Source organism: Eleutherodactylus coqui, chromosome 3 (genome assembly GCF_035609145.1).
Source record: "Eleutherodactylus coqui strain aEleCoq1 chromosome 3, aEleCoq1.hap1, whole genome shotgun sequence".
NCBI classification, from domain to species: Eukaryota; Metazoa; Chordata; class Amphibia; order Anura; family Eleutherodactylidae; genus Eleutherodactylus; species Eleutherodactylus coqui.
The window spans coordinates 163,840,202-163,867,576 of NC_089839.1; the positions used below are offsets into that span (position 1 = coordinate 163,840,202).

A 27,375-nucleotide genomic window follows, 5' to 3' on the forward strand; every position below is an offset into this window, starting at 1 on the left:
CGGGCCGAGGAGGGTTCCTTTCCCCCCAATCCGTCTCCATTCACAGTAAGCAGACAGTTGTTCAAAAGTTTTCTGCATGTAGAAACTGAACGATTCTCGTTGAGTCGCTGCATGAGTTTACATGGGACGATTCTAAACGATATCTTCCCATGTAAAAGAGCCGTTAGTAGGCTGATGTGCTTATTTCTCAAACTGCCTAAGGCGCCATTTACATGGGCGAGAGTCTCGAATGAGTTTTGTGCATTGCGAGACACATAAAACTCGCACGGATATGAATGGAATTCTTTTGAATGGATTTATTCACAAGAGCGATTTTTTCCACCAGCAAGGATGAAACATCGCCGCATGTTCTATCTTTTGGTGTCCCTTGGAACACCTCGCCCATTGTTTTCACTGGGACCTTAAAAGATATCTCACGACACTTGCAAGCCGTATGATGTGCATGCTGTGTGATGTGAGGTTTCCCATTGAAATCAATGGAAAACACTTACGATCCTCTAACGTACGTGAAACACTGGTCTGAGGAGCGCAATTTCACAGAACGAAAAACGCATGTTGACAAGCGCGATATCGGGCTGAGTTTCTCAGGAGAAAATCTTGTGCGAGATTTCTGTGTTGCAAGACGCACGAAACTCACACGAATATGAACTGCATTCTTTTGAATGGATTCATTCACCTGAGCGATTCATTCACATGCGCTCGCTCGTGTGAGTATGGCCTTAGGGTGCTTACACGAAATGATTATTGTTCGCCCAAGCTATGTCACAGTTGGCTCGTTCACTCGGAGAGTCAGTTTACAACCCAAAGAAAACTTATTTTTCTTTATTTCTAAGTTTGCTATACCAGTGAATGTGAATGACTGAACGATTGGTGTTTAATTCGAAAACAATTAACAAATGAACCAACAAGGATTTTTAAGCAAACTAATCAATTCTGAAAGCATGTTGTTAATGACCATCTTTTCCAGGTGCAACGTTAAATGGTCACTGACTTTTCAAACAAATTATGCTTATGTGATAGCCAATGTGATGACTAGTAAAAAGTGCAAATCACTTTATTTACCTAAAATGTTTTTGCGCTGAAAAATCACTCTAAAGTGCTGCCTACCAAGGGTCCCCAGTTCTAACTCGAGGCCAATGCCTGTTGTCAAGGGAAAGTGATGCCCATTCTAGTAACAGAGCTAACAAGATGGAGAATAGGAAGTGGTGGAAGGAGGTGACTCATGAATAGAAATGAGCGAGTATACTCGCTAAAGGCAATTGCTCGAGCGAGCATTGCCTTTATCGAGTACCTGGCCGCTCGAGACTGTAGGTTCGGGTGCCGGCGCGGGGGAGCGGTGAGTAGCGGCTGTCAGCAGGAGGGAGCGGGGGGGGGGGGGGGGGGGGGGGGAGAGAGAGATCTCCCCTCCGTTCCGCCCTGCTCTCCCCTGCAGCTCCCTGCCTGCTGCCGGAACCCGAACCTGCAGTCTTGAGCGGGAGAGATACTCGCTAAAGGCAATGCTCGCTCAAGCAATTGCCTTGAGCGAGTATACTCGCTCATCTATACTCATGACATAAAAGTCTATGGATAGGAGAGAGGAGGGAAAAGGAGAAAACTGCTAGAGCGAAAGATACTCACAAAGACAAGACTGCTGCTGCTAAAGGCAAGTTATTTAGTACTCTACAGCTACTGAAATCACATCTACACTGCTTAGTATGCTTCTAGTGTCCCTCTTGATGCTGCTATTTATGCATGTGTTCCAAAGAGCAGAATCAGCAGGTTTCTCTGTGCAAAGTGTATAGAATATAGCATAAAAAGAGACTCTACCCATCATCTCAGGTACAACCGAAAGTCAGACATACAGCCTGCAGAGCAGAAAAATGGAGATAAATGTAGGATACAAGGCATATAATGGGCAGGAATAATTATACTACCTAGGACAGTCAATGCAGCAACGAGGAGAGACTCTTCTGACTTATGCCTATATATTTAAGTTACACCAATCTACGGTTTTATCCAAGCTCCCCACTGCAAAGGTCTCTTACATAGACTTTCAAAATAGGAGCAATCGATTGGCCAAGACTAGTATATAAAGCACCATAGATGGGGGTGGGAGGTGCATCAACTCCTGCTTACAAAGGCATCTTAAGGTGGAACAAGATGGACTCAGTCAAGTGACAGATTCCCATCTGTGGCATTCACCATCATTATACATTTTTTTTTTCCTGTCCCCAAACTGAAGTTGGTTATTATGAAGAGAGGTAATTACTGCCCACAATTGGTTATAGGGTTATAAAAAGAAAAGCACCGTAATCGATAGCAGACAAGAAAGGGTTAAATAATTCTGACCTCTGCTGCTTGTGTCTCCTGATGCAGTAACGTAAGACCCGTTAAATCTTCCAGGAAGGAATGCGAAGAGTTAAAAACTTTGGTCAAAAACTGGAAGCCATCTTTCTCGTATTGATCAATCACCTGAAGAGACAGAGAGAAGTATTAGTACAGAGAGTGCAATCACTTGGAGAGGTTTCCCAGCAGCTTCACCATCTCCAGCTGGACGCTTCTGTTGATCTTGGGGAACCAGCTTCTTCGCTGCCAGAAAGCAGATTGATATTTTTATTGCTTTTCCAGTAATCTAGCAGGGATATATTGCTTTTAGGCTCGGAGTGAAGAATAACTTTAGTACTCCAATTATTTTGTACAGGAAGTTATACAACTATAATAGAACATTATTTGTTCTGGATAATTCAAGAAAACTGACAACCCCTGTTAAAAGCTTAACCGTTGACTTATAGGCTACCTTCCAATAGGTGGCGCTGTAAAGGCATTGTATCATGTTTAATTTGCATACCAAATTTCCCATAGCATTGCCTAGCCTATCAGTTTCTTAAAACCTACTTGGTGGTCTCCACAAGTAGAAACAGTACCCCCCGACCCAGTTTTTATGGATGTATGGAGTAATAAAAATAGCTGCAAAACTGCATGAGGCTAACTTCACACTGGTGAGCGCGATATGGGGCCGGGAATCCCACCCCCATATCGCGCTCCCCACCATGTGAATTCCATGTGAGGCCTTTTCAAGTCAAAACAGCCTCTCATCACTTTGGGGAAGAAGCAATTCTCTGCCGCGGCATCAGGTGGCGCGATGCTGCCACGCGTCGGTCCCATTAAGGACAATGGGCGCTGTGATGTGAGAGCACGCACAAGATAGAACATGCCGTGATTTGTTTCCCCGCATTGCATCGTGGTGCCGTGCAGGAAGACATCGCTCATGTGTATGACCCTATTCATAAGAATGGGGTTCATATTTGTGCATCTCATAACACACAAATCTTGCGCGATTTACTCACCTGTGTGAAGCCAGCCTAAGGCTGCCTGCAGACGAGCGGAAATTCCACAGCGGGATTTCCCGCAGAATTTCCACCCCTGGAAGCTGCCATAGGATTGCGTTAACAAACGCAATCCTATGCAGATGGACGCGATTTGGCCGCGCGAAATCTTGCGCGGCAAACAAATCGCGGCATGCTCTATTTTTGTGCGGGGCTTGCAGAGCCTTGCGCGGAAACGTCACTCGCCGGCCGCCGACTCCGCTCTGTGCATGCGCCGGCTGCCAGGCAGCCGGCACATGAAAGAGACGGGGCCGTGGGAGCAGGTGAGCGTCATGCTGCTCTCTGCAGACGTTCGGGTCGGGTCCCGCTGCGAGAATTCTCACAGCCGGATCCGACCCGGCCGCCTGCAGGTGGCCTAACTCAGTGATCCGAATAATGTAAGATTTTGGGAGTAAGAAGTGGGAAATCCATCCAATGCTCTTGATACCCTGAACTTATTATCCATTTTCAATAAAGTACAGATGTGGCCTTTTCAGGGTCCCTATTAGGGCATACGGACAGAATAGAGGGGATCCCTTGCCTGAGGTGCAGTCAAAACGGGGAGATGCTCAAAACATGTGGTTCCCACTCCGGCAGATCTCTAGTCGAATGGTCAGCATGCAATACTACACATCTCCCCTGGATAGAGATCAGATCAGCGGAGCTTGTCTATTTTTTTAATAATTAAAAGGGGACATTAAATCAAAATCTACAATAAAAAAAAAAGTTCTATGGGCTTGATGTTTTTTTTAAACAATTTTAATGTGCCTGTTGGGGGTTAAATAGGCCTGCTTGGAACAGTCCCTACTTGTTAGAGGAGTCCTTCAATGATGAGCAGATCACAAAGTGTCAGAGAGCTGGGACCCCATAGATCAGCTCTTATTTGTGGAAAAGCCTGTCAGGAAGTGTTCAGTTTCCCTACCACAAGGGTTAAATTAAAGGGATATTCCAGTTATAGGGCCTTTTTTAAAGTTTTTACCCATCCAGTGGTCAGACCCCCACTAATCCAGAGAATAGGGGATCTGTTGATGTTAAAGGCACCTATTTCTGTAGTGTAGTGAGGAATTAAACCGCTGGTCGCACATGCGCAGCAACAGCTCCATTCCACACAATGGCGCAGACACACAGTGAAGCGTTGCACTCGGCTAACTAGCTGCCCCGTAGAAATAAATGGAGCGGCACCGATGCTTGGAACCCTAAAATAGTCTGTTTTAACTGTGGGGAAAATGCTAGCTGTACCTGCAGAGATAAAGCAACACAAGATAACCACTAAAAAGTATGCTGCATGTAACTTGACAAAGCAGTCATCCTTAGGATAGGTCAGCAATATCGAATCAGTGGTAGTTCAACCATCAGCTGACTGAAGTAGGCGTGGTGCTCTGTGGCACAACACTGTACATTTCATAGTGGTGGTGCATGGTATAGCAGCTCAATCCCTTTCACTTTAATGGGATTGAGCTGCTTTGATGCCAGTAATGTCACATTCAGTCTCCCCTGAGCACTGCTGTCTTCAAAAAGCTAATTAACAGGGGTCCCTAGTGGTGGACCCTCACTGATCAGATATTTATGATCTAGCCTAAGGATAGTTCATTCATATTGGAGTCCTGAATAACCCCTTTAAGAGCATAAAATAACCAATCTTGAAAAACCGAGGTGACCTACTGCATTACTTCTGTATAAGGCATATAGCCATGTCCTTAAATTGTTAGTATAATTAACTGAAAATATGCAAACTTTAGAAGAAAATTGTATTTATATGAAACAAGTAACATACACATCAAAGAACAGCAGATCAAGGTCTAGAATAATTAAAGAACAAAAATGTCACAGTCTCAACACCGCAGGCACCAAAACTAGATCAGAGGCGTGTTAGGACAAAAAGCAGAAGTAACTGAAGAAACTGTAATTATTTAACTCTAATCTTACACCTTCACTCACATGCTTTTTTATAAAAACTGTGCTACGTATTTTTGCCCAAAATTAAATTTTTGTAATTGTAAATAATTAAAAATGTCACACTGTTTCTCCTCTGTGCTTGCAATATATAGTTATACAGCCGGAGGACTCATTTTCTTACTAAATCTGTCAGACATTGCAAGGACAAAGGAGAAGCATTGCAAATTTTTTTAACTACTCCAATTTGGACAAAAATACATGGTTTAAGAACAAAAAAAAACAACAAAAAGTTATAATCTATGACAAAAATTACTTTTTAAATGGAACCAAGTGCGGTGATAAGTGATTCTCTACCATGCTTCCAGCAATCAGCTGTTATCACCAAGAAAAGCCACATCTGCCCATACAGTTCCACTGCAACAGCCGATACAAGACAAACGGCTGCCCATGTAATGTATGGACGGGCTGAGCCTGTCAGAGAGGTAATCCTTTCTGACTCAGAGGAGTATCCTAAGCAAGGGGCGCACCTAAATATGGTCTATTCGCCCCAATAGGTCATATGGACCCGAAGTTAACAGCTGACTTTACGAGATAGACCTTTGAGGTGTACAGCCCCGGTTGCTGTTTTTCCTGTTTTGCTGCGTTACAACCTGGAATTATCACTATTCCAACGATGAAGCACGATGGTGGCAGCATCATGTTGTAGGAAGGCTTTTCATCTGTAGGAACTGGTTATCTGGCCAGGAGTGAAGGAAGAATGGATGGCAGTAGGCATAGGGCAATCCTGGAGTACAGTTCTTTTTGGTATGTTAACACAGTTGTGGCTATTGGGGAATGTTATCTGGTAATTGGACAGCCCCTTTAAGGTTTCCATACACAGTAGACTACAGTTGTCTAAACTCACCGTGTTTGGCGAGTCCAAACAACTCTCGTATGTGTAGGTACATCCTTACTTTTCTCTGGCAAATTATGTTGGGGGTAAGATGGATCAGATTTATTGAATTTCAATGCTCAGTCCTAGAGATAAGCCACCACCAGATCTGTATGACCATGGCTTTCTCCATGGAAAACACATGACCACTTAGCCAATCCAAACCTTCATGTGTATGGAAGGGTTGGGAGAAATGACCATCATCCAAATGAATATTCAGCTGACAGCTATTGGAGGTGCGTTACATGAGGATTTGCTGCAGGTTTCATCCTATGCGCTGCAAAAGGCAAAATCTATTGTTAAAATCCATAGTAAGAATTGCCATGCAGCTTTATTTAGGCATAGAAAATATCCGCGGCGTGCGGAAGAGATATGGTAAAGTCTCATCTGATTTTGTGGGACTGCATAATTTTGCAGAAAATCTACCTTATAATTTCTGCCCTCATTTCCGTATCCTATGTGATGCCTGGGTGAGGAATCGTGTTACCAGAGCTACTACTGCTTGCAGACAATGACGTCTACAATAATAAAGGATGACAAACGTTGTCGATTTATTTATTTTTTAAGAGAATAATCCATGTGCTTACGTGGGACAGAACAACATGTCTTATGATGTAGGTTGGGTGAGAAGGTGGTAGGTACTATTTTTGCTGGAGTCACTCTTTAATCACTTAAAGGGGTTTTCCAGGACTAAACGATTCATCATCAATCCTCAGAATAGGTCATCAACAGTTAATCGTTGGAGGTTCGCAGCTATGGATCTCCACCGATCAGCTGATTTAAAGAGATGACCGCACCCGAGTGAGCACTATGGCTTCTTCTTAGGACTGTGTCATCACATTCATCATTCACATGGCTCAGTCCTAGTCACAGGAATAGGAATGAGCTGCAATGCATCTAGTCACGCTAATAAAATCACTTTATATCAAATCGAGAAGCCACTGTGAGAACACAGTATGGGGACTCAGATTGGTTTGGGATAGGCAAAGGTGTCCGACAGGGCTCTATCCTCCCACCCTTCTTGTTTAACCTATATGTGGAAGTGACCGTGCGTAAAATGGACCTAGGTGAATTGGAAATCGGGGTGAAGATAGGTAGAAGAAACCTCCAAAATCTGAGTTACGCAGATGACACAACTTTGCTTGCAGAAACAGAAGCCGGTCTGAAGCAGCTGATATGGAAGATTAAAACTGAAAGTAAAAAAAATGGGCCCCTACCTGAATTTAAGGAAGACTAAAATGATGGCAACTGCAAAAAATAGACAAATTTAAATCAAAAATTGACAGCGAGGCCATATAATGCTTGCGAGACATCATCTTCCTTGGCTCAAAAATTGACCAGGCTGGAGAATCTATGCTGGAGATAAAACATAGGATAGCACTGGGGTGAAGACACAGCGGAGGACCCGGAGGAGAAGTAGTTTTTAACCACTTCTGTCTTCTCCCTTCCAGGCTACATAGCACTCAATGAGTCAGTGAAAAAAAGCTAAAAAAAAAATATATTCCTATGTATCACAGAAAAAAAAAAAACACAGCAAAAATTATTTTCGTAGCTTAAGAAAGAAAAATGGGACAGTAAAACCCCCACATGGGTAAGATCCCTATCAAGTGTCTATACCTTTAGGGGTTGATTCATCCTAAGGCCTCATGTCCACGAGGAAAATCAGGCCCGCCGCGGATTCTTCATGCAGAATCCAACAGCGGGGCTCTCCTTTCCCGCGGACATAGGGCCTAAAAAGACTTACCTGTCTGGACGCAGCAGACCTGCCCTCCGTCGCGGCTGGATCTTCTTTCTTCGGCCCGGCGGATGTGCTCGGCAGCGCGCTTGTGCCGTGCACTCTTTTCATTTTTTTTTAACTCCTGCTCTGCCGCACCGGATAACAGGAATTCAGCTGCGGGTGTGCCGCGGATCCGGACGGCTTCCATAGAAGCCTGTGGGAGACCTGCACTAAAATGGAGCATGCCACGGGTGTTTTCCCGCACACGCAATCCGCGCCTCAAGGGAAAATGGCATCCGCAGGTATTTAAATACCTGCGGGTATCCGATGCATCCCTATGGGGCGCGGATCACGCGTGCGGGTGACCCGCTGCGGATCTGTCCCCGTGGACATGAGGCCTAAAGGCCAGTGAACTACTCTAGCACAATTCACCTTGGAGTGAAAAAGATGTTCATTTCTATTCACATTGTATTCCAGTTGCAAACAAAAAAATTACAAGTTATTGAGGCGTAATCTGGGTTAAAAGAAAATAAAATAAAGTTATCTTCTTAGACATAAGCAGTTAGAAAAAATATGACCGATCCTAGTCTAGAGTATGCATCATTTCCCAAAGTCAATTTAAATGGTTACCATAAATATCATCATGCCTGCTGCTCTAAGCCAATAATTTCTTCGATGTTTACGATACGAAGGAATGTCATTCTTGTTATATTCTTTGTTTTGCAGGATGTTGTCTCACTGCACGGACCATTGATAGAGGCTCCTGTAGTCTACCATACAAATCTAAACATTACGAGTAAAAAAAAGAACCAACTTGACTAAAGGTCCGCATGTGCTATAAAATATATCTGTGTGTATGGAGATTCTGGCAGGGCTTAGACTTCCATAGAAAGCGTGACCTTCCTGTCCTTACACACTAAGGGAAGGTTCCCATACACAAACAGGAAAGGGAGCAGAGGAAGGAAGCCGAGCCTGTTCTCCGCGAAGACAACGTTGGAGCAAATGGTTTCATTCAATACTGATGGGAAGGGCGGTTGTGAAAATGTCTGAGCCAACCATACTTCTTCATTGCGTATACTGACTGGAATATAAACACCTTAAATGGTAAAAAGGAAAAGCCAGTCATACAAAGCCACTAAGTAACGTGCAAAAGAATCCTTCTGGTGGCTTCCCGGTTGGGTTCACATATACTGGATTTGCTGTGTCGTAGCTCATGCAGTAAAAAAAAGCTAAAGTCCCCTGCTGCAAGCATCGAGTCGTGACCGACTCCTAGGATGATGTCACAACGTGACGTTTTCTTTGCAGACTGATTTTGCGGGGTGGTTTGCCATTGCCTTTCCCAGTCATCTTTACCCCCCAGCAAGGGGGATGGAAGGCTGAGTCAACCTTGAGCCGCCTACCAGAACCATGCAGGGATCGAACCCGCAACTTTCAGGTCGTGAGCGAGAGCTTAAGACTGCATTCTGGAGGGCGGAATTGGGCAGTGACTAACAGAATGGTATTTAACAAGGAGAAATGCAAAGTCCTACATCTGGGCAAGAAAAATGAAAAAAGCACATATAGAATGGGAAGAATTAGGCTAAGTAGCAGCACATGTGAAAAAGACTTGGGTATACTAATAGATCATAGACTGAACATGAGTCAACAATGTGATGCAGCAGCCAAAAAGGCAAACACAATTCTGGGATGTATTAAGAGAAGCATAGAGTCTAGATCATGTGAGGTAATTATCCTCCTCTACTCCTCCTTAGTCAGACCTCATCTGGAATACTGTGTCCAGTTCTGGGCACCCCACTTTAAAAAAAAAAAAAAAAAAAAAGACAAACAAACTGGAGCAAGTTCAGAGAAGAGTTACCAAGACTGTGATCGGTCTGCAAATCATGTCTTATGAGGAACGGTTAAAGGATCTGGGAATGTTAAGCGTACAAAAAAGAAGGCTGAGAGGAGACCTAATAGCTGTCTACAAATATCTAAAGGGCTGTCACAGTACAGGGGGATCAGCCCTATTCTCATTTGTACAAGGAAAGACTAGAAGCAATGGGATGAAACTGAAAGGGAGGAGACACAAATTAGATATTAGAAAAAACTTTGACAGTGGAACAGGTTACCACAGGAGGTGGTGAGTTCTCGTTCAATGGAAGTGTTCAAAGAAAGGCTGGACAAATCTGTGACGATTTAGTGAATCCAGCACTGAGCAGGGAGTGTGACCCGATGACCCTGGAGGGCCCTTCCAACTCTACCATTCTATGATTCTATTGCCCTAACACTCTGTGCCACATAAGGCTCAGCCCATGCAGTAGATTAGCCCAATACCTATGTGTTATCTTTTTGTAAATAGGCTGATTTAGAGTTGAGCAACTTTTTTGGCCATGCTGCATATTGTGTACCACCAGAGAAAATTAAAAACTTCAGTGCTCTTAGGTTCTCATGGGGAGTACTTTTCAGGAGCCTTTCCCTTTGAAGTTCAGCCATTTGTGCTGCATTCCTTTTCACTAATTCCCTAAGAGGAAGATACTGTTATTGTCTACCATGTAACTACAGTAGATCTGAAACTTGGTCATGGTCACCGTTTCTACATGCCTTTTAGCTCATTAGACTTGCCATTTTTCCCACCAGTGTTAATATACTCCTACACATTGCCTGAACCAGTGCCAAGGGTACTACAATCACCTAGAAAGTTCCCTCTACAGACACTTAAAGGGGTATGTATTCTCTACGCAGACTTTTATAACATATCCTATGAATGTACCATAAAAGTCAGATAGATGTGCATCCCACCTCTGGGAGCTGTATCTATCTCAAGTACTGAGCCCAACCACCCCTAGCCCGGCTGTATGTAGTGGTTGGGAGCTACAGAAACAGCTGAGGGGGCTGTTCAATGTTGTTTCTGCTACTTCCATAGAGAATAAAAGTTAGGGAAACAGCTGTTTAGGCAGTTTCCATGTTGTTGGGTTTTTTTTAGTTTAGAAAAGAAAAAAAGACAGCTGAGGGGCGACCCAATAGCTATGTATAGATATATGAGGGGACAATACAGGGATCGCCCCCATCATGTATAGCCTCCATAGCCTGGTATCCTACCTTCTCTAAATCCATTTAGAGGCTTAAAGGGGTTGTCTCGCGAAAGCAAGTGGGGTTAAGCACTTCTGTATGGCCATATTAATGCACTTTGTAATATACATCGTGCATTAAATATGAGCCATACAGAAGTTATTCACTTACCTTCCCTGCGCTGGCGTCCCTGTCTCCATGGCTCCGTCTAACTTCAGCATCTAATCGCAACGGAGCAGGTAAGTGAATAACTTCTGTATGGCTCATATTTAATGCACGATGTACATTACAAAGTGCATTAATATGGCCATACAGAAGTGCTTAACCCCACTTGCTTTCGTGAGACAACCCCTTTAAGGCCCTTTTACACTGAATGATAATCGCTGGCACAGATTAAGTGTAAATGCCAGCAGCGACCGAATGATGAACGATAATTCAATCATTCAGTTTCTGCAGGCATAAAAATCAAATGATGATTGGCTTATGTAAACAGGCTGTCGTTCATTTCTGAACGACGACCTGTTCACTGTGAATGGAGGTGAGGGGCTGGAGCAATCTCCAGCCAGCTCTGCCTGTTTTCACTGAGCAAGGTAATCGCTCCTGTGTTTTCACACAGAAGCAATTACTGTTGTGACAAATGTCAGGTGCTTCAACGCCCAATAGTCATCTCGTGTAAAAGGACCCTTAGGCCCAAAGAGGGGTGTCTGTTAGAGTTAGGAATCCGTGAAAGCAATGGTCGCCTGGATGTGGCTGATGGGCCCACATGTTTTGTTCCAAATCATATAACTAGGAACCTTGCATTTTATGTGGTTAGTGTTTAATGCAGTTATGCAATTTTATTCAGATATTAAAAATACGCACTTCTGCACTTTTACACAATTATTACTTATCTGATAGTTATGACCTATCCTGAAGATAGGTCATCAATGTTAGAGTCCTGTAAAACCCCTTTACCTTTGACTGTAAGACCACGTTGAGATGTGGCAGATTTCTGTTTTTATACAGCAAAATACATGCGAATGGGGTTCCGAAAACATATGACGTTGAAGGCACATTTAGGGCATGCCACAATACAAAGGGTGATATCTGGGGCAAAGCCTGCATGTAGAGACCCTTTTACACGCAAAGATAATATTTCAAACAACTGAAAGATTGAATAATTTAGCAATCTCTTTGCATAAATCGAACCTGGGCCATTGATGATAATTAACACTTTATCATCTTTATTTGCATGTAAAAGGACCTCCAGGAGCTGCCTGCAGAGCCCAGCATGTGTTTAAACACATTCCCAGCTGTGTAAACAGCTGCCAGCACATTACATTGTTTTCCTCACGGCTAGTGTAAACACGCTTCGGGGAGAACATCCTACAGTCTATTGAAAGATTAGCGAAATACATTCAAATGGAATGTATTTACTCAAGTCTTTCAGCGGCTAAATGATGGATTTTAAGTGAGCTAAAAATCCATAGTTCAAACGAAAAGCGCACCATACCCACGTTTACATGTAGTGAATCATCGCTCATTTTGGTCCGTTTGGACGAATTTTGAGCGATGATCGCTGCATGTAAAAGGACCTTAACACAGGATCATGATATCAAAATATTGCCACTTATGAATGTGGACTAAGAGTCTTGAAATGAAGAGGGCTCTATATTCTGTTGTGATACTATGAACATTTACTGAGGACAGGGACACTAGCATTTATGAAGCAGCAATCCTAATACTTAAACAGGCTGTAAGGTGCTTTTACACGGAACAATTATCTGTCGAATTCCCAAAATCTGCCGCGAATCTGACCAAATATTGTTCAGTGTAAATTCATGCACCGACTGAACGACGAACGAGAAGTAGTTCCCTTTTCTTTCGTCGTTCAGTATCTGCATGCGAAAAACTGAACAACATATCATTCCGTGTAAACTGGCAGTTTCACCCATGAACAACTGTCTGCTTACTGTGATTGAAGGCGGGTGGGACAGAGCGATCACTGGCCCATCCGACTCCATTCAGGAGTAATCCTCCTCCCGGTTGCCAGACAGCTCGTCCCGTGTAAAAGCACCCTTACAAACAGTTTTTTTTATACTTTATTTCAGTGTTCACATAGATCTTTTACACACAATTTGAGACAGATTAGGGTCTCACTAGTTACAAACCGGTCAGTAACTGGTGCATGAGGGTGTTCCCACCTAAAGGTCCTTTTACACATGCTGATTAATGACTGATGTAATGAGCGCTGATCGAAAAGCATGTTGATTGGTGCTTATTTTCTTTTCTTTTACACAGGCCAAGAATTGCTGCTATGGGGACGGTCATACTTACGAGTACACTGATACAAAACTACAAGGGCCGGTACAGAGGCGTTACTCTTTAGCTTGACTCTTAATGCAATGTGATATCACGTTACTTTACAACGGGTTTTGTTGTATTAAGATAAGAGAATAGCTTTCTGTGCCCTACCATCACGATCAAGGTAAAATGTGTCCCATCAGTATGAGCACCACACCCCACTGTATGCAGATGGACCGAATGCCATATGGAGCAGCATTGCACATGTACAATATACTGATAATCACTCACATATCTAACATATATTAGGGTGAGTGGCTGCATTCACTTATTTGTTGGCTAATCATTGTCCTTTTTACACGGCCTGATAATCGTTCAGACGAATGTTCATGTCCGATAATTGAGTTAAGAATCGGCCAATGAACAAGTATTCACTTGTTTGTTGGCTAATTATTTTCCCTTTTACATGTGCCTAATAATCACTAAAGGACCATTTACAAGGAGCGATTGTCACTCAAAGATCGCTGAAACGGCAGTTTGTGACAGCTTTGAGTGATCATTTTGTATAAAACTATTAAGTAGCTACTCAGCAACTTAAGTACCAAGTGTGCGAATGAAGCCTTTAGCTGAATGCAGTTAATAGCCAGAGGGCTATTATCCCCATGCTGCACCTTTGTTTTCCGACAGGAAACAATGCTATCAGCACTACCCGCGGAAAACTCCTGATAAGACCGCGCACGACGATTTTTAGGTTGGCCTGAATTTAACGATCAGCTAGCAGTGTCTGAAAAGTGCACAATGGGCCCACATTTATATGCAACGATGGTCGCTCAAACGATCGCTTTTTAGCGATTTTTGAGCAATCCTCGCTCCGTGTAAATGGGCCTTAACTACTATTGTGTAAAAGAGACAGCAATTAGCCAACAAACAAGTGAACAATTGTTCATTGGTCCATCATTAACTCGATTATCGGGCATGAATGTTTGAACGATCACCCAATGAACAAGAATTCACTTGTTTGTTGGCTAACCATTGTCTCTTTTACACGGCTCGATAATCATTCGAGTTAACGATTGGTCAATAAACAAAGCGCTGGCTAATCGTTGTCCCTTTTACATGACCTGATAATCGATCGAACTTTCTTGCCCAATTGAGTCATATAAAATGGCCTTTAAGAAGCAGCAGTGCAAACGAGAATTTTCTATCATGCAGATTCTTGGCGACTACATCTGCAGATAGATGAGTTATGGTGTGAGGACTTCCTATAACTCAGCAACATTCTCTAGATTATGTAGAGCATATTATTCACCGATGAAGGACTTTTTCATTATATATACTAGTTGATATTCTACATCAGACACGTTATATAACCATCTGGCCACTGGAAGCCAGCAGAGCCCCCAAATGAAACATGAACTCTCTCTGTGCAGAGCGAGATAAGCAAATGGTGGAGAGGAAATAGAGGAGGAGGCTTGCTGAGCAGCCTCAGATAAAATAATAGGAAACTATTTCAGGATGTATCATGGGGACAAGCTGGCTTGACTCAGCAGTCTGTTAGTAGCACAGCAGCAGGTCCCTGCTTTATTCTTCTCCCAGCATTTAAAAGACAGGGTGGAGTATGGGCTGAATACATCAGATGATTATATTCCAGGACACCCACATGAAATGGCAAAGGACATTTTTCTGAGATTTTCCAGAAAGGAACACGAGGGAGTTGCCTGGGTCCGAATTTGTAACCACAACTGATCTAAGATCTCTAATCTGAGGAAGTGCAAATGTGTATTATAGCTGGACCAGAACAGGATACATAAAGCTTCAGGGGATCAATTTTCCGAGGGGACCTTTGTACTTATTGAATGTTACAAAACCTATTTTCTTTTTAATTAGTGGTGTTATAGAACATTGACCGTCCGGGAGAAGGCTGATTCATTTAGCACTTGGAGGCTGGGAAGAATTGATTGATTTTAATGCATTTGTTCCTGACCATCTAATTTACACATATTTCATTATATGTACCTGCTATTAAAAAGGGGTCACTGGGAATATATTCGTACTTCTCAAGTAACAGAAATGAAGACATATTCTAACACCTTAAAGGGTTACTTTTTTAAATTGAAGAGCAGGCATAGCTGTGAGAAAATGTCAAATACAGCAGTAATCGGCCATGCAATCTAGTCGCGCTGGTCATCGGACGCAACTGCCGCTTGCCAATCAGAGGCCATATCATCACAGTTCGGAGCTCCTGGCATCATGGTGGACCAGGATGTAAGCGATGATGCCAGAACAATATGGGACTAGAACAATATGGGAAGGGAAGTAAAAGGCCATGTAAAAATATACAGCTAATTAATAGATTTGAGACCCTAGCTATTAAAAGTGGAAAGAAAGAACAAAGACAAAAATGTTCAAAAAGCAAGTAGAGGAGCAAGAGACATCGATCACAAACTAAAATGTTTTTATACAAATGCACAGAGCATGGGAAACAAGCAAGGAGAATTGGAGCTCCTAACACAGAAAGAGAAATAGGATGTCATAGGCATCACGGACACTTGGTGGAATGATACACATGATTGCAACACAAGGCTTGAAGGATACAACTTATTTATAAGAAACAGACCTAATAAAAGGGGAGGAGGTATTGCGTTGTATGTTAGGAAAACATTAATCTCCACAGCTTCAGAGCACAGAGGTTCTGAAGAAACTTTGGGTAAGAATACAAGGAGAGAACAACAGAAAGGACACTATTATAGGCATACACTGTAGGCCACCTGGACAAGCAGAAGATATTGATGAACTCTTTCTACATCAGATGGTCAAGCTCTCCAAAAAGCATGACACAGTGATCATGGGAGATTTTAACTATTCAGACATTTGTTGGGAATCTCTCAGGTAAAAGTAATGGATCCAACAAATTCTTATCCGCTCTTGCTGACAACTTTATCTTCCAAAAAGTCGGAGAAAACAAGGGGATCTGCTATCTTGGACCTAATTCTTACCAACAGGGAGGAAATGGTTGAGGAAGTAAGGGTGGCTGGGTCCTTAGGAGGCAGTGATCATGCTATTCTTGAATTTTGGATAAAAAGGGGAGGAAGACCTGAGAAAACTCAGACCTCAAGGTTGGATTTCAGGAAGGAAGATTTCAACGAACTCAGAAAGAGGGTAGGAAGAATCCAATGGCTGGATGTTCTTAAGGACAGAAATGCCCAAGAAGGTTGGGAAATATTGCGAAATGAGATTCTCAAAGCACAATAATTAACAATCCCTAAAAGAAGGAAGAATGGGAAGCATTTAAAGAAACAAGGATGGATGAATGCAGAACTTAATATGTTTATCATATGGAAAGAGGGGGAAATATCTAAAGAAGAATATAATGGGGTCTGCCGAAAATGTAGTGCAAATGTCAAAAAAGCTAAAGCTAATAATGAATTGCGGCTTGCAACAGAGGCTAAAAGCAATAAAAAAGAATTTTGGGGGTATGTCAAAAGAAAAGTCAAAGATGCTATTGGATGCTTACAAGATGAAAATGGTGAATTGGTTAAGAATGATGCTGTGAAGGCCGAACTTTTAAATTCTTATTTTTTCCTTTTTTTGTTTTCCCTGAGAAAGTAGATGGAACATCAACTGATCTTCCCTGTGCTATTTGGGAATAAAAGGATGCAGGCTATTTATAAGCAGAGAGATGGTGAGGGAACACTTAGCTAACTTAAATGAAATCAAGTCTCAAGGTTCAGATGAATTACATCCTAGAATACTAAAGGAAGCAGCAGAGGTAATTGCTGAACCACTCGCCATAATTTTTGAAAATTCCTGGAGAACAGGAGAAGTCCCAGAAGATTGGAAAAGGGCAAATGTTGTCCCTATCTTCAAAAAAGGGAAGCAGGTGGATCCAGGAAACTACAGGCCTGCGAGCCTGACTTCTATACCGGGAAACATCTTTGAACAAATTATTAAACAGCATGTACGCAAGTACTTGGATGAAAATGGAGTAATTAACCAGAGCCAGCCAAACAAGTACTATCAGACTAATCTAATTTCCTTTATGATAGTATCACTGACTGGGTTGATTAGGGAAATGCATTGGATATAGTTTTTCTTGACCTTAGTAAAGCATTTGACAAAGTATCTCATACCATACTTATTGAAAAAAAAAATGACCAAATATGGGATTGACAAGGCAACTCTTAGGTGGATTTACAACTGGCTGAGTGATCGTGCTCAAAGAGTGGTCATAAATGGCTGCACATCCAAGTGGAAGAATGTATCAAGTGGGGTACCACAAAGCTCTGTCCTAGGCCCAGTGTTGTTCAACATTTTTATAAATAATCTGGAGAAGGGAATTGATGGGAAACTGATCAAATGTGCTGATGACACAAAGCTAGGAGGGATTAGCTAACACTAGGGAAGAGAGAGAGTGTGTTCAAAAAAGATCTAGAAAAGCTTGCACAGTGGGCAGTGACTAACAGAATGGTATTTAACAAGGAGAAATGCAAAGTCCCACATCTGGGCAACAAAAATAAAGAAAGCACATACAGAATGGGAGGAATTGAGCTAAACAGCACATGTGAAAAAGACTTGGATATACTAATAGATCATAGACTGAACATGAGTCAACAATGTGATGCAGCAACCAAAAAGGCAAACACAATTCTGGGATTTATTAAGCATAGAGTCTAGATCCCGTGAGGTAATTATCCCCCTCTACTCTTCCTTAGTCAGACCTCATCTGGAGTACTGTGTCCAGTTCTGAGCACCCCACTTTAAAAAAAGATATAGACAAACTGGAGCAAGTTCAGAGAAGAGTTACCAGGATGGTGAGCAGTCTGCAAATCATGTCTTATGAGGAACGGTTAAAGGATCTGGGAATGTTTAGCTTGCAAAACAGAAGGCGGAGAGGAGACTTAATAGCAGTCTACAAATATCTTAAGGGTTGTCACAGTGCAGAGGGATCAGCTCTATTCTCATTTACACAAGAAAAGATTAAAAGCAATGGGATGAAACTGAAAGGGAGGAGACACAAATTAGATACCAGAAAAAACTTTGACAATGGGGGTGATGAATGAGTGGACCAGGTTACCACGGAAGGTAGTGAGTTCTCCTTCAATTGAAGTGTTCAAACAAAGGCAGGACAAATATCTGTCTGGAATGATTTAGTAAATCCTGCACTGAGCATTCTATGATTCTATGCCAGGAGTATGAACAGTGATGCAGCGGCATCTGATTGGCAGATGAGGGTCACCTGACCTCCGCTGTCAACAAAGACCAGGTGAGCAACAGGGTTGAAGCACTGGATTGCCGAGGATGGGTAAATATTGCTGAATTCTTTTTCTCACACAAGCAAGTACCTGGGTAACCCGTTTAATCCTTTTCCAATCCACTGTCTGACGCTTCCTACATTCCGCTTGAAGCCTGTGCAGCTCTGATGTCGGAAGACGTCCAGCAGGATATTCTTACTGTATATTGCCGTCCGCTCTGTTGTCGGGGGCCTCTCCGGCATGCCACATACTGCGGTACTAGCCAGCAGATGGCGCCATTGTATAATGGGAGAAAGAGAAAGCCCCCTAGGAAACCCTGGATCCAAAATTGGATTGCAAAGGGTTAATATGAGGTCTGTTAATATTTACAGATGAGTAGGGGAATTCTTGTTGGCATTAGCATGCTGGTACTGAAGGGATACCTGCATACTGCAGATCAGTGTTTTTCACTGTTCCTATACCTAGTTCCCTTCAACCAAATAAATTACATTAAGGTAAGAGTCATCAGGGAGACTCCACATCACCCGAATAGATTGGCAGGTCTATCTCTATACACAAACGGGGGGAAACCTATCAAATGAGCCAGGCAGGAAAAAGCTGGCAGGAGCCACCTGATGACTTTTTTCCCTGTTCACGGCTGCTTCCAAAACTATATTTTCTTTGAAACCCCACAGATTTCCAAAGTAACACATATATGTGGATAATATGCAGGTCTGCAGCTCAGGCCACACAAAACTTCTGACAGGTTCCCTTTAAATTCACTTATTGTTGATTTTCCAACCACATCTGCAGGAAGTTTATTCCAAGTATCTACTACCCTTTCAGTAAAATAATTTTTTCTCACATCGCTTCTGATAATTTCAGATTGTGCCTCCTTGTTCTTGTGTTTAATGTCTTATTAAAACCCCTTTCCGCCTGAGAGAAATTGTAGATATGGAGGAGGTCTTCAGCCATTAAAAATAATACACTTTATTGATTAAAACGCATACATCTTACAGGTAAACGCTGAACGCGTTTCGGCCAAATAGTGGCCTTTGTCAACAGCCTGTACAACATGACAGCTTATTGTGAATAGTCATCTAAAAAGTCAGATATGCTTTAATTACAACATATTATAGGAAAAGAAAATAGTGGTCGATGAAGTGGTCCATCTAATAAATTTAAGAACACTAAATCTCTCAGTCCAAATGAAAAGCAAATCCACACAGTCTGGATTCACACTTTGGGGAAACAATGGTAGAGACGTTGCTTGTGTCATCACAGTGCAAGATATCCCATGCTGAATAAACAAAGTACCCAACTGTTTGCACACAAAGGCCTCTCTGTGAACTTCAGTTTTGCTTAACTCAAATGAAGAACTTCATCGGCAAATCTCTTCTGAACAAAAGACATTATTGTCCACTTTACGCGCACATTTCAAAGAAAATAGAAAAAAGTACGGGGTAAAAACTTGTGTAGATCCTTCTCCCTTTCTCCATCGACCTGCCTCCTGGCGGACAAGCCTCTTGTCTATAATAATCAGCAGCATAAGCTTTCACAACACATTTGCATGGCTGCCAGAATCTACATAGCTTCCCAATGGCTCACAACCACTCTTACACTTAGGTTATTGCAAGAGTCTCTAGAATGATGCTGTACGAAAAGTTGTCGGCCATGAGGGAAGATAAAATGGAGCTATTCCTCAAAACGTGGCAGCAATGGGCAGATTTTCTAGAAATACCTGGCATAAACAGACTTCTCAGTACATGAGGAGTCAGATCCAGAGCAGAATAGGTTTTATAATATTGGATGGGGTGGGGGGTGGGGTTTAGAAATAAGCAAAAAGAATTACCAAAACACAATATGTAAAGAGATAATCAGTAAGGACTATTGGATGTTCTAGGGTTTTCTACGGACGAGGGGATTGGAGAATTGAGGGAAGAAAAGGGAAAAAAAGTGTTTGTTCTGCACCGTATCAGCTGAATATATGTGTGGTTTTCGAAAGTTTACCTTAATTCAATTTCTAAAGACACCCCCTGCGCCGGGAACTTGCTAAAGCTTCTCAGTTTGTTAAAGAATGAATAATTCAATAAAATTATTTTGAGAAGGGTCAAATTTTAGTTTCAAAATGGACAGTGGTGTAAACTGTACCCAAAGTGATCCAAAAAGTAATGTCTAAAGCTCTGGAAAATCCCTAGAAATGCTATTTCACACTCTAGTTTCCAACTACTACTGAAGGCAATGTCGTAACCGTCCACATTTGCATAAGGAGCACGAACACCCGGTTAGCGAGCTACCAAAGTGGTTCCAACAATTAATGGAGGCAGATCCAGACTGACCGTGATACTCTCATTATTTTAATTTGCTACTATGTAAACAGATAGATCAGCAGGTCGTCTTTAACAGCAATGTGACAGCAGCGAGCTAAATCCTTTTAGCAAATACCAACAAGGAAATCGGATATTTGCGATAGATTAAAAGCCAGTGATTGTGACAATGCTGGGAACATCTGTCAGATAATTTAGTCTTTTCCAAATACTTAATGCCATATACTTAAAGGGAAATTCCAGTAATTCCCTAATCCTATAAACTCTCATTAGGCTTTAGATACAGCAAAAAGGAAAGCATGTGAAAGTTCTAGCAATTGCCTAACATAGACAAGGCCACATATAGTGTCTGAAAATTGTTGATGTGCAGCATTATTGTGAATTGACACTACCTGCAAATCAATTTTTAAGGGCGGCACAATTTTGCAGATAAACAGCCATTTTACTCAAAAAATAAAAAATAAATAAATAAATAAAAAACAGCCATTTCAAATCCATGTCAATTTGCAGTCCGACCACATGTAGCCGAGTTCCCGCAGCAGAAAATACTCTAAATAGGTCATCGATATCTGATTGGTGGGGGTCCGCCACTCTGTATCCCCACCAACCAGCAGACTGGAGAGGCAGCAGTGCTCCGGTGAGCGATGTGGTCTCCTTTTAGACCTGTGATGTCACATTCATTGGTCACATGGCCTGAGAGCGGTTACTGGTAAGCATTAACATGCCGCTACGCTAACACGAGCACCGCTGGTCATTGGGGATACTAGTGATAGACCCCCACCGATCTGATACTGACCACCTATCCTGAGGCTGGGTCATCAATATCTTACTCTTGAAAAACCTTTTTAAGTAGAGACCTTATCTCAAGCATGAACCTTAAAGTTACTTGGTTACTTTCATTAACTGGGAAAAATATTTTTTACATCTATGTCAAAAAACTATCGTTAGCCATCTGAAAAAAAAATCCTGACTGCTTTTACAGCTATATCTATCATTAAAAAGGGGATGTCTGCACATTTTTTATAGGTCACAGATGAGCTATACTCTGGATAGGTCATCAGTAGTAGATGGATGGGGGTCTGCCACTCGGGACCCCGTCCACAAGCTGACTGTCCGGCCCGCTATCATTGCGGCGAGACAGATGTTGTCATAAGTGGACAGAGAAGGAAATGCTCCTTATCCTGAGAATGGGGGTCCCATGTCCTCCCATCCTCCTTATTGCAGACTCGCTGAACCCCCTCGCAGTGAGGAGGAAATTGACACTGGTGATGACTGCGCATGCATGGTGCTATTCCATTCACTTTAAGTGGGACTGCTGGAGATAGCCAAGTACAAGTGCTTGGTAATTAACATCAGCCCTATTGAAATCAATGGAGGCGGCTGTGCATGCTCTGCCACTGCACTGTTCAACGTGATGCCACTGCAGGTGGGAGCAGCATCCCTGCAGAGACAAAACATTCTATTCTCAAGATCGTGGGGGTCACAGCAGTCAGATCCTAACTTTAAAATTTGGGAAGCCCCTTTAAAGAGGTATTGCAGCAGGAGACGGCATCTACCATCACCTGTGGATTGGTGGAAGTCTGACCACCTGTAGCCTCACTGATTAGAGGCATAAAGAGTCTCCATCAATAAAGAGTCTCCAAATGGATGGGTCACTCAAGTGAATGCAGAAGAGCTGCAGAACGACCATTGACCTTCTGGTCTAGCAAGTCCACCGATTCATCGGTTTATCTATACATACTCTTTTATAGGGGATAAGTCCTCTATGATAACACTACATATCATTACATGATCCTACATTACTGCAGAAATCACATTTCCTGCTGAAGTAATATGGAGTAAATGTATTCAAATGTATTAAGCACAAAGCTGTCATATGAGCAAACATCAAACTCTGTAATCTACTTCTTGCAGAAATCCCCTGTCTACACTCACAATCCAATTTCCTTCAAATGTTCAAATAGTTCCAACCAGTGGAGAGAGCCAGTGGGGGATTTGGCAGGCGCTGAGGAGGGAGATAAAAGACACATCTGTCTACAAAAAGAAACATGTGTAGAGTAAAGTCTTTATGGGAGGAGATCTTCTGCAGCCCATAGGACAGATTTCCTGGCAAGAACGTGGAGCTGCAATCGCCGAGCCTCACAATATACAACTTTGTCGTTGCGTACAACAGCTTATCAGATGGCAGCTTTCAGAAGTCTTCCCTCTGGTAGAAGGCCGCTGCAGGCAACAATCATTCTGGGTCTTTTTGAAAAGGCCCAACATGCCCTATTCAACTATTTACTGCCTATTGTTCAGAGGATCTGTCCGCTCTCCTCCCAGGTCTGTTTAAGTAAACACTAGTATTGCCCATAATATAAACTATTCTGCAGCATCTTATCTTACAACTGTATTGGGCTGTTCCTCTGTTACTCCTTCTATAAATGTATGTACGGACAAGTGGGTGCTACCATTACTGGGCGATACCATAAACTGGCCGACACATTTAAAGGGAAGGTGTCATCAGAAAATGACCTATTATATAAATCACATTTTTGTGTTAAACAGATAGCTTTTTTAAGGAATTTGGTTTTTTAAAAAATTTTTGGCCACAATCTATGTTTTTTCTTTTAAATTCTAAATTCCTGCATTTTGCAAACTGACTATAGAGCCCAATACTAGTCTGTCACTTCCTGATCTGCAGAGAAAACTTTTCAGCAGTTATCTCAGTAACATCACAGGCAGGATTACACTGAGAGGTGACACCTATATGTAGATAACACAGGATCCACCTTTCACTATAGGTGATCTGCTGTGACTATCTACTCCCTCTCTCCTTACACAATGACCCCTGCAAGTCACAGTGCATGTCTGGAACAGTCCCCCATGCAATTTAATGGGTCCCCTCTTGTCCATTATGTAAATATCCCATGAAGCAGCCATAGATTATATCTCTGCACTTCTGCACAGCCTAGTTGTCGGCGGAATGAACATTTGGAGGAACGTTCGTGTCAGATAGTAGGGCAATGTATAAGGACCTTAAAACAGAATGGTTAGATTAAATTCTAGACCTCTAGTCCCCCCATGACAGCGCTCAGAGATACAACTGCTGATTACTCAGCGGAGAGAAAGCCACGGGCAAGGAAAGAGAAGGTTAACTTCTTAACAATACAGCTATATATTTGGAGAATGATAGGCTATAGAATATGTAAAATGATAGTGAATTAGGATGTATACGAGGCACATTACCTTTAGAGAACAAGCTGTGCACTTGTCAAAAGCGAGGCTGACAGGCAAAACATTGTCAAATCTTGACAAAAATCCTCGGATCTGAAAGAAAAAAAAAAAAAAAGAAAAAGAAAAAACAATTTTCAGAATACACCAAGTAAATATATAATAGTCACTTACATTAGATTTGTTGCTCTAGGCCAACATAAAATAACTGAAACTGCAGTGCCCCCTTGTGTACGAGATTCAGAATGCACAAGCGAAATCTTAATGTTCAATATAGTAGATTATCTTATTTTCAAACTACCGCTTACATTTGCTGTAAGATATTAGCCCAGAGAGATCAGTTTTTAGTGTACTGCCAAGATGAAGGCACAAGACATATCTGGTACAAGGGGGTAGAGCCCCAATGCAAAATCTGTGATAGAGCAGGCACTGAGTGTGCTATATTCTAAGATTGGTGTCTTCTGATATGTCAGAGGGGATTTAGGCTACCTTTACACAGGACGAGTGTCAAGTGCATAAGCTCCCCAGTCGCTCTTGTGCTGTCAGACAGGAGCAGTAGTCGTTACCACTTTACCACTGCGGACATAACAAACAGGTAAAACGACAATTAACCAAAACAGATCAAGGGCCTCTGCCCCTTAAGAGCAACAAAGGGAAGGCTCACATAAGTGTGATCGAAACAGCGTATTACGTATGCATAATATGTGGTGAATGGATCCAATGAAAGTACATTTATTTTCACTGATCCGTTCACAATTGCGTATAATACACGCGGGCTGTTCTATTTTGTCACGTATGACATGCAATAAAGCCCTACTGTTCTCTATGGGCACATAATAAAATGCTGTACACATGCAATTACATTGTACGTGAGATACACTGTCACACTCAGTAAAAAAAAATTATAAATAAAAAAAACGTGCCACAAGCAGTGAAACACCGGCTCAAACAGCGGTAAAACGCTGTGTTGTTAACATAGGGTTTTACTCATATACTTGTGTGAGCCCGGCCTAACAGGCTTTATTCTAATAGCTACCGGAATTTTACTTGACTTTAGTACAGTAGTTATCCATGGAAGTGAACTAAATTCTATCAAATGTGTGAAAGTTGCATCAAAAAGCAGCTTGTTTTTTTTTTAGGAATCACATCAAAAAAACAATTACCCCAAGAAAATTGCCAGAGGCAAGAGAATAGCCTAATGGTTATACCATCCCAAACACAAAATAATTGTATATTTCATTAGCATATATGCACTCAAAAAGAACAAAGACACGTTAAAATAAAAGAGTAGGTGGCTGAACTAGATCTACAGTATGTCCATAGAGGAACTAAGTGTAAAATAACTAGGCAAACTGAAAGGGTATGATACAAAAGTGTAAGTTAATAGAGGTCCTATGCAAGTAGCCTGATTATAAGTTTCCTAGGTAAGCTGAAAGGGCTGGAAATATCAGAGAGATCTCTGTATACTCATAGCATAGGAGCATCTGTGCTGCTATGTTATCCAGTAAACTGCTATGCTAATTGTGCATTGAACACAGTTGTGATAGAGATTAGCAATGTCAGAGTGGTCTCTTGAATACACACAGCATGCAGTGTTTTGGGAAATAGTGTGACTTTTGACAGTCAGAGAAGTCTCTATTAAACCACAAAGGGACTGCCTAGATGCCTAGCTATTTATAAACATATATTGTATAGTGGAGCCATCCCTAAAGCTAATATAAAGGAACATATAAACACATGCCCTCCCAACATGTTTCGCCACAAGGCTTTATTAAGGGAGCTCAGGTAGGCTGTAGTGTTTTTACTGAATAGCACAGCAGCTTATATGCTATATGCATATACAGAGATCTCTCAGATATTTTCAGCCTATATCACAACTGTGATTAAGACATAATTAGCATAGCATTGTACTGGAGGCTTATATTTTGGCTGCTTCTTATAGCATCTCTATCAACTAACACCCTGTGCATCCCAGTATTGGCTGCCTGCAGCTATGTGGTTTCCCTGAGCACAGCATGCTGTGTGAATATGATTGTGGCTATAAATGACTGCCCTTTCAGCTTACCTAAGAAACTTATAATCAGGCTGCTTGCATAGCACCACTCTTACCTCACACGTTTGTATCATACCCTTTCAGCTTGCCTAGCTAATATACACTTAGTTCATCTATAGATATACTCCACATTTAGTTCAGCCACCTACTCCTTGATTTTGAAGTGTCTTTGTCCTTTTTTGAGTGCATATATGTCAATAAAGTATACAATTTATTTTGTGTTTGGGAGGGTATAACCATTAGGCTATTCTCTTGCCTCTGGCAATTTTCTTGGTAATTGTTTGTTTAGCCAGGTATACCCTAAGGGCTGCCTTCTTCCATTACAATCTAAATAAAAAAAAACATCATTTTGTTCTATACGGCGTATGATAAACCTTGTAATAGGCAGTCGATACTGTTCTGCTTGGACCTTCATTACCAATTAACGGAAATCTGTCAGCACGTGACAACTCTTCTAACTAACCATAACATTAGGCTAAGGCTACATGGCGACTTTGGATGCAACCAAATATCGCAGTGCAGCCCTGCGATCTTACAAACAGAAGTCAATGGAAATTGCAAATAGCTACAACCTGCAGATCTAAAAAACCCCAATAAAGTTGTCCGTCTGCAATCTGCAAGTCACAGTCCAAATGACTTCTGAGTCACAACATGGCCTACATTGACTTCTATTCGTTTATAAGAAAACAGAAGTCAATGCAAATTGCAAATAATTGCAACCTGCAGATCTAAAAAGTCCAGTAAAGTTGGCTTTCTGCAATCTATGAGTCACAGTCCCAAGCAACCTTGTGAGTCACAACATGGCCTGCATTGACTTCTATCAGTTCATAAGATTGCAGCTTGAGATCTTTGGTTGCAGTAAAAGTCACCGTTTAGTCCTAGCCTAAGAACGCCACTAAGGGCCAAATATGTAACCAGAGACAGTCGAATGAGCAAGAATATGAAGCATGTATCTACACTAGTAGATAACAAAGGTGCAAGAATAGGTTCTCCTCAAGAGATGACAGGAATAGAATGGTAACGGTAATCAGATGGCAGCACAAATGCATGGCAGTGGTGGTAGTCAGATAATAGAGCAGATGGGTAAAGCTGAACAACTAATAACAAACTGACAATAAGTCACCCTAACTCAAGCTTTCCCTGAGTCTTCCCCATATCTATTCTTGATGTTGACCCTAACACCAGACACCACTGTCCCCGAGTCCCTACAGATATCCCTAATGGAAACCCTACCTGAGATACTGACTCTGACAAACCATAAAAGGGCACATAATACATATATAATAAATATGAACTTGCTCACTTGATTTTATCTTGCACTTCAGGGTCATG

General features: G+C 41.9%; 1 protein-coding gene across 1 annotated transcript in view; it reads right to left on the bottom strand.

Annotated features, from left to right (window-relative positions):
• ATG7 (autophagy related 7) overlaps positions 1 to 27,375 on the bottom strand; it is a 256,231-nt gene that overhangs the window by 153,381 nt on the left and 75,475 nt on the right. Inside the window, exons 17-18 of the mRNA XM_066596488.1 lie at positions 24,006 to 24,086; positions 2,329 to 2,451 (exon numbers count right to left, since the gene is read on the bottom strand). Coding sequence (XP_066452585.1) covers positions 2,329 to 2,451; positions 24,006 to 24,086 — 204 coding nt within the window. The remainder of the gene's footprint in view (positions 1 to 2,328; positions 2,452 to 24,005; positions 24,087 to 27,375) is intronic.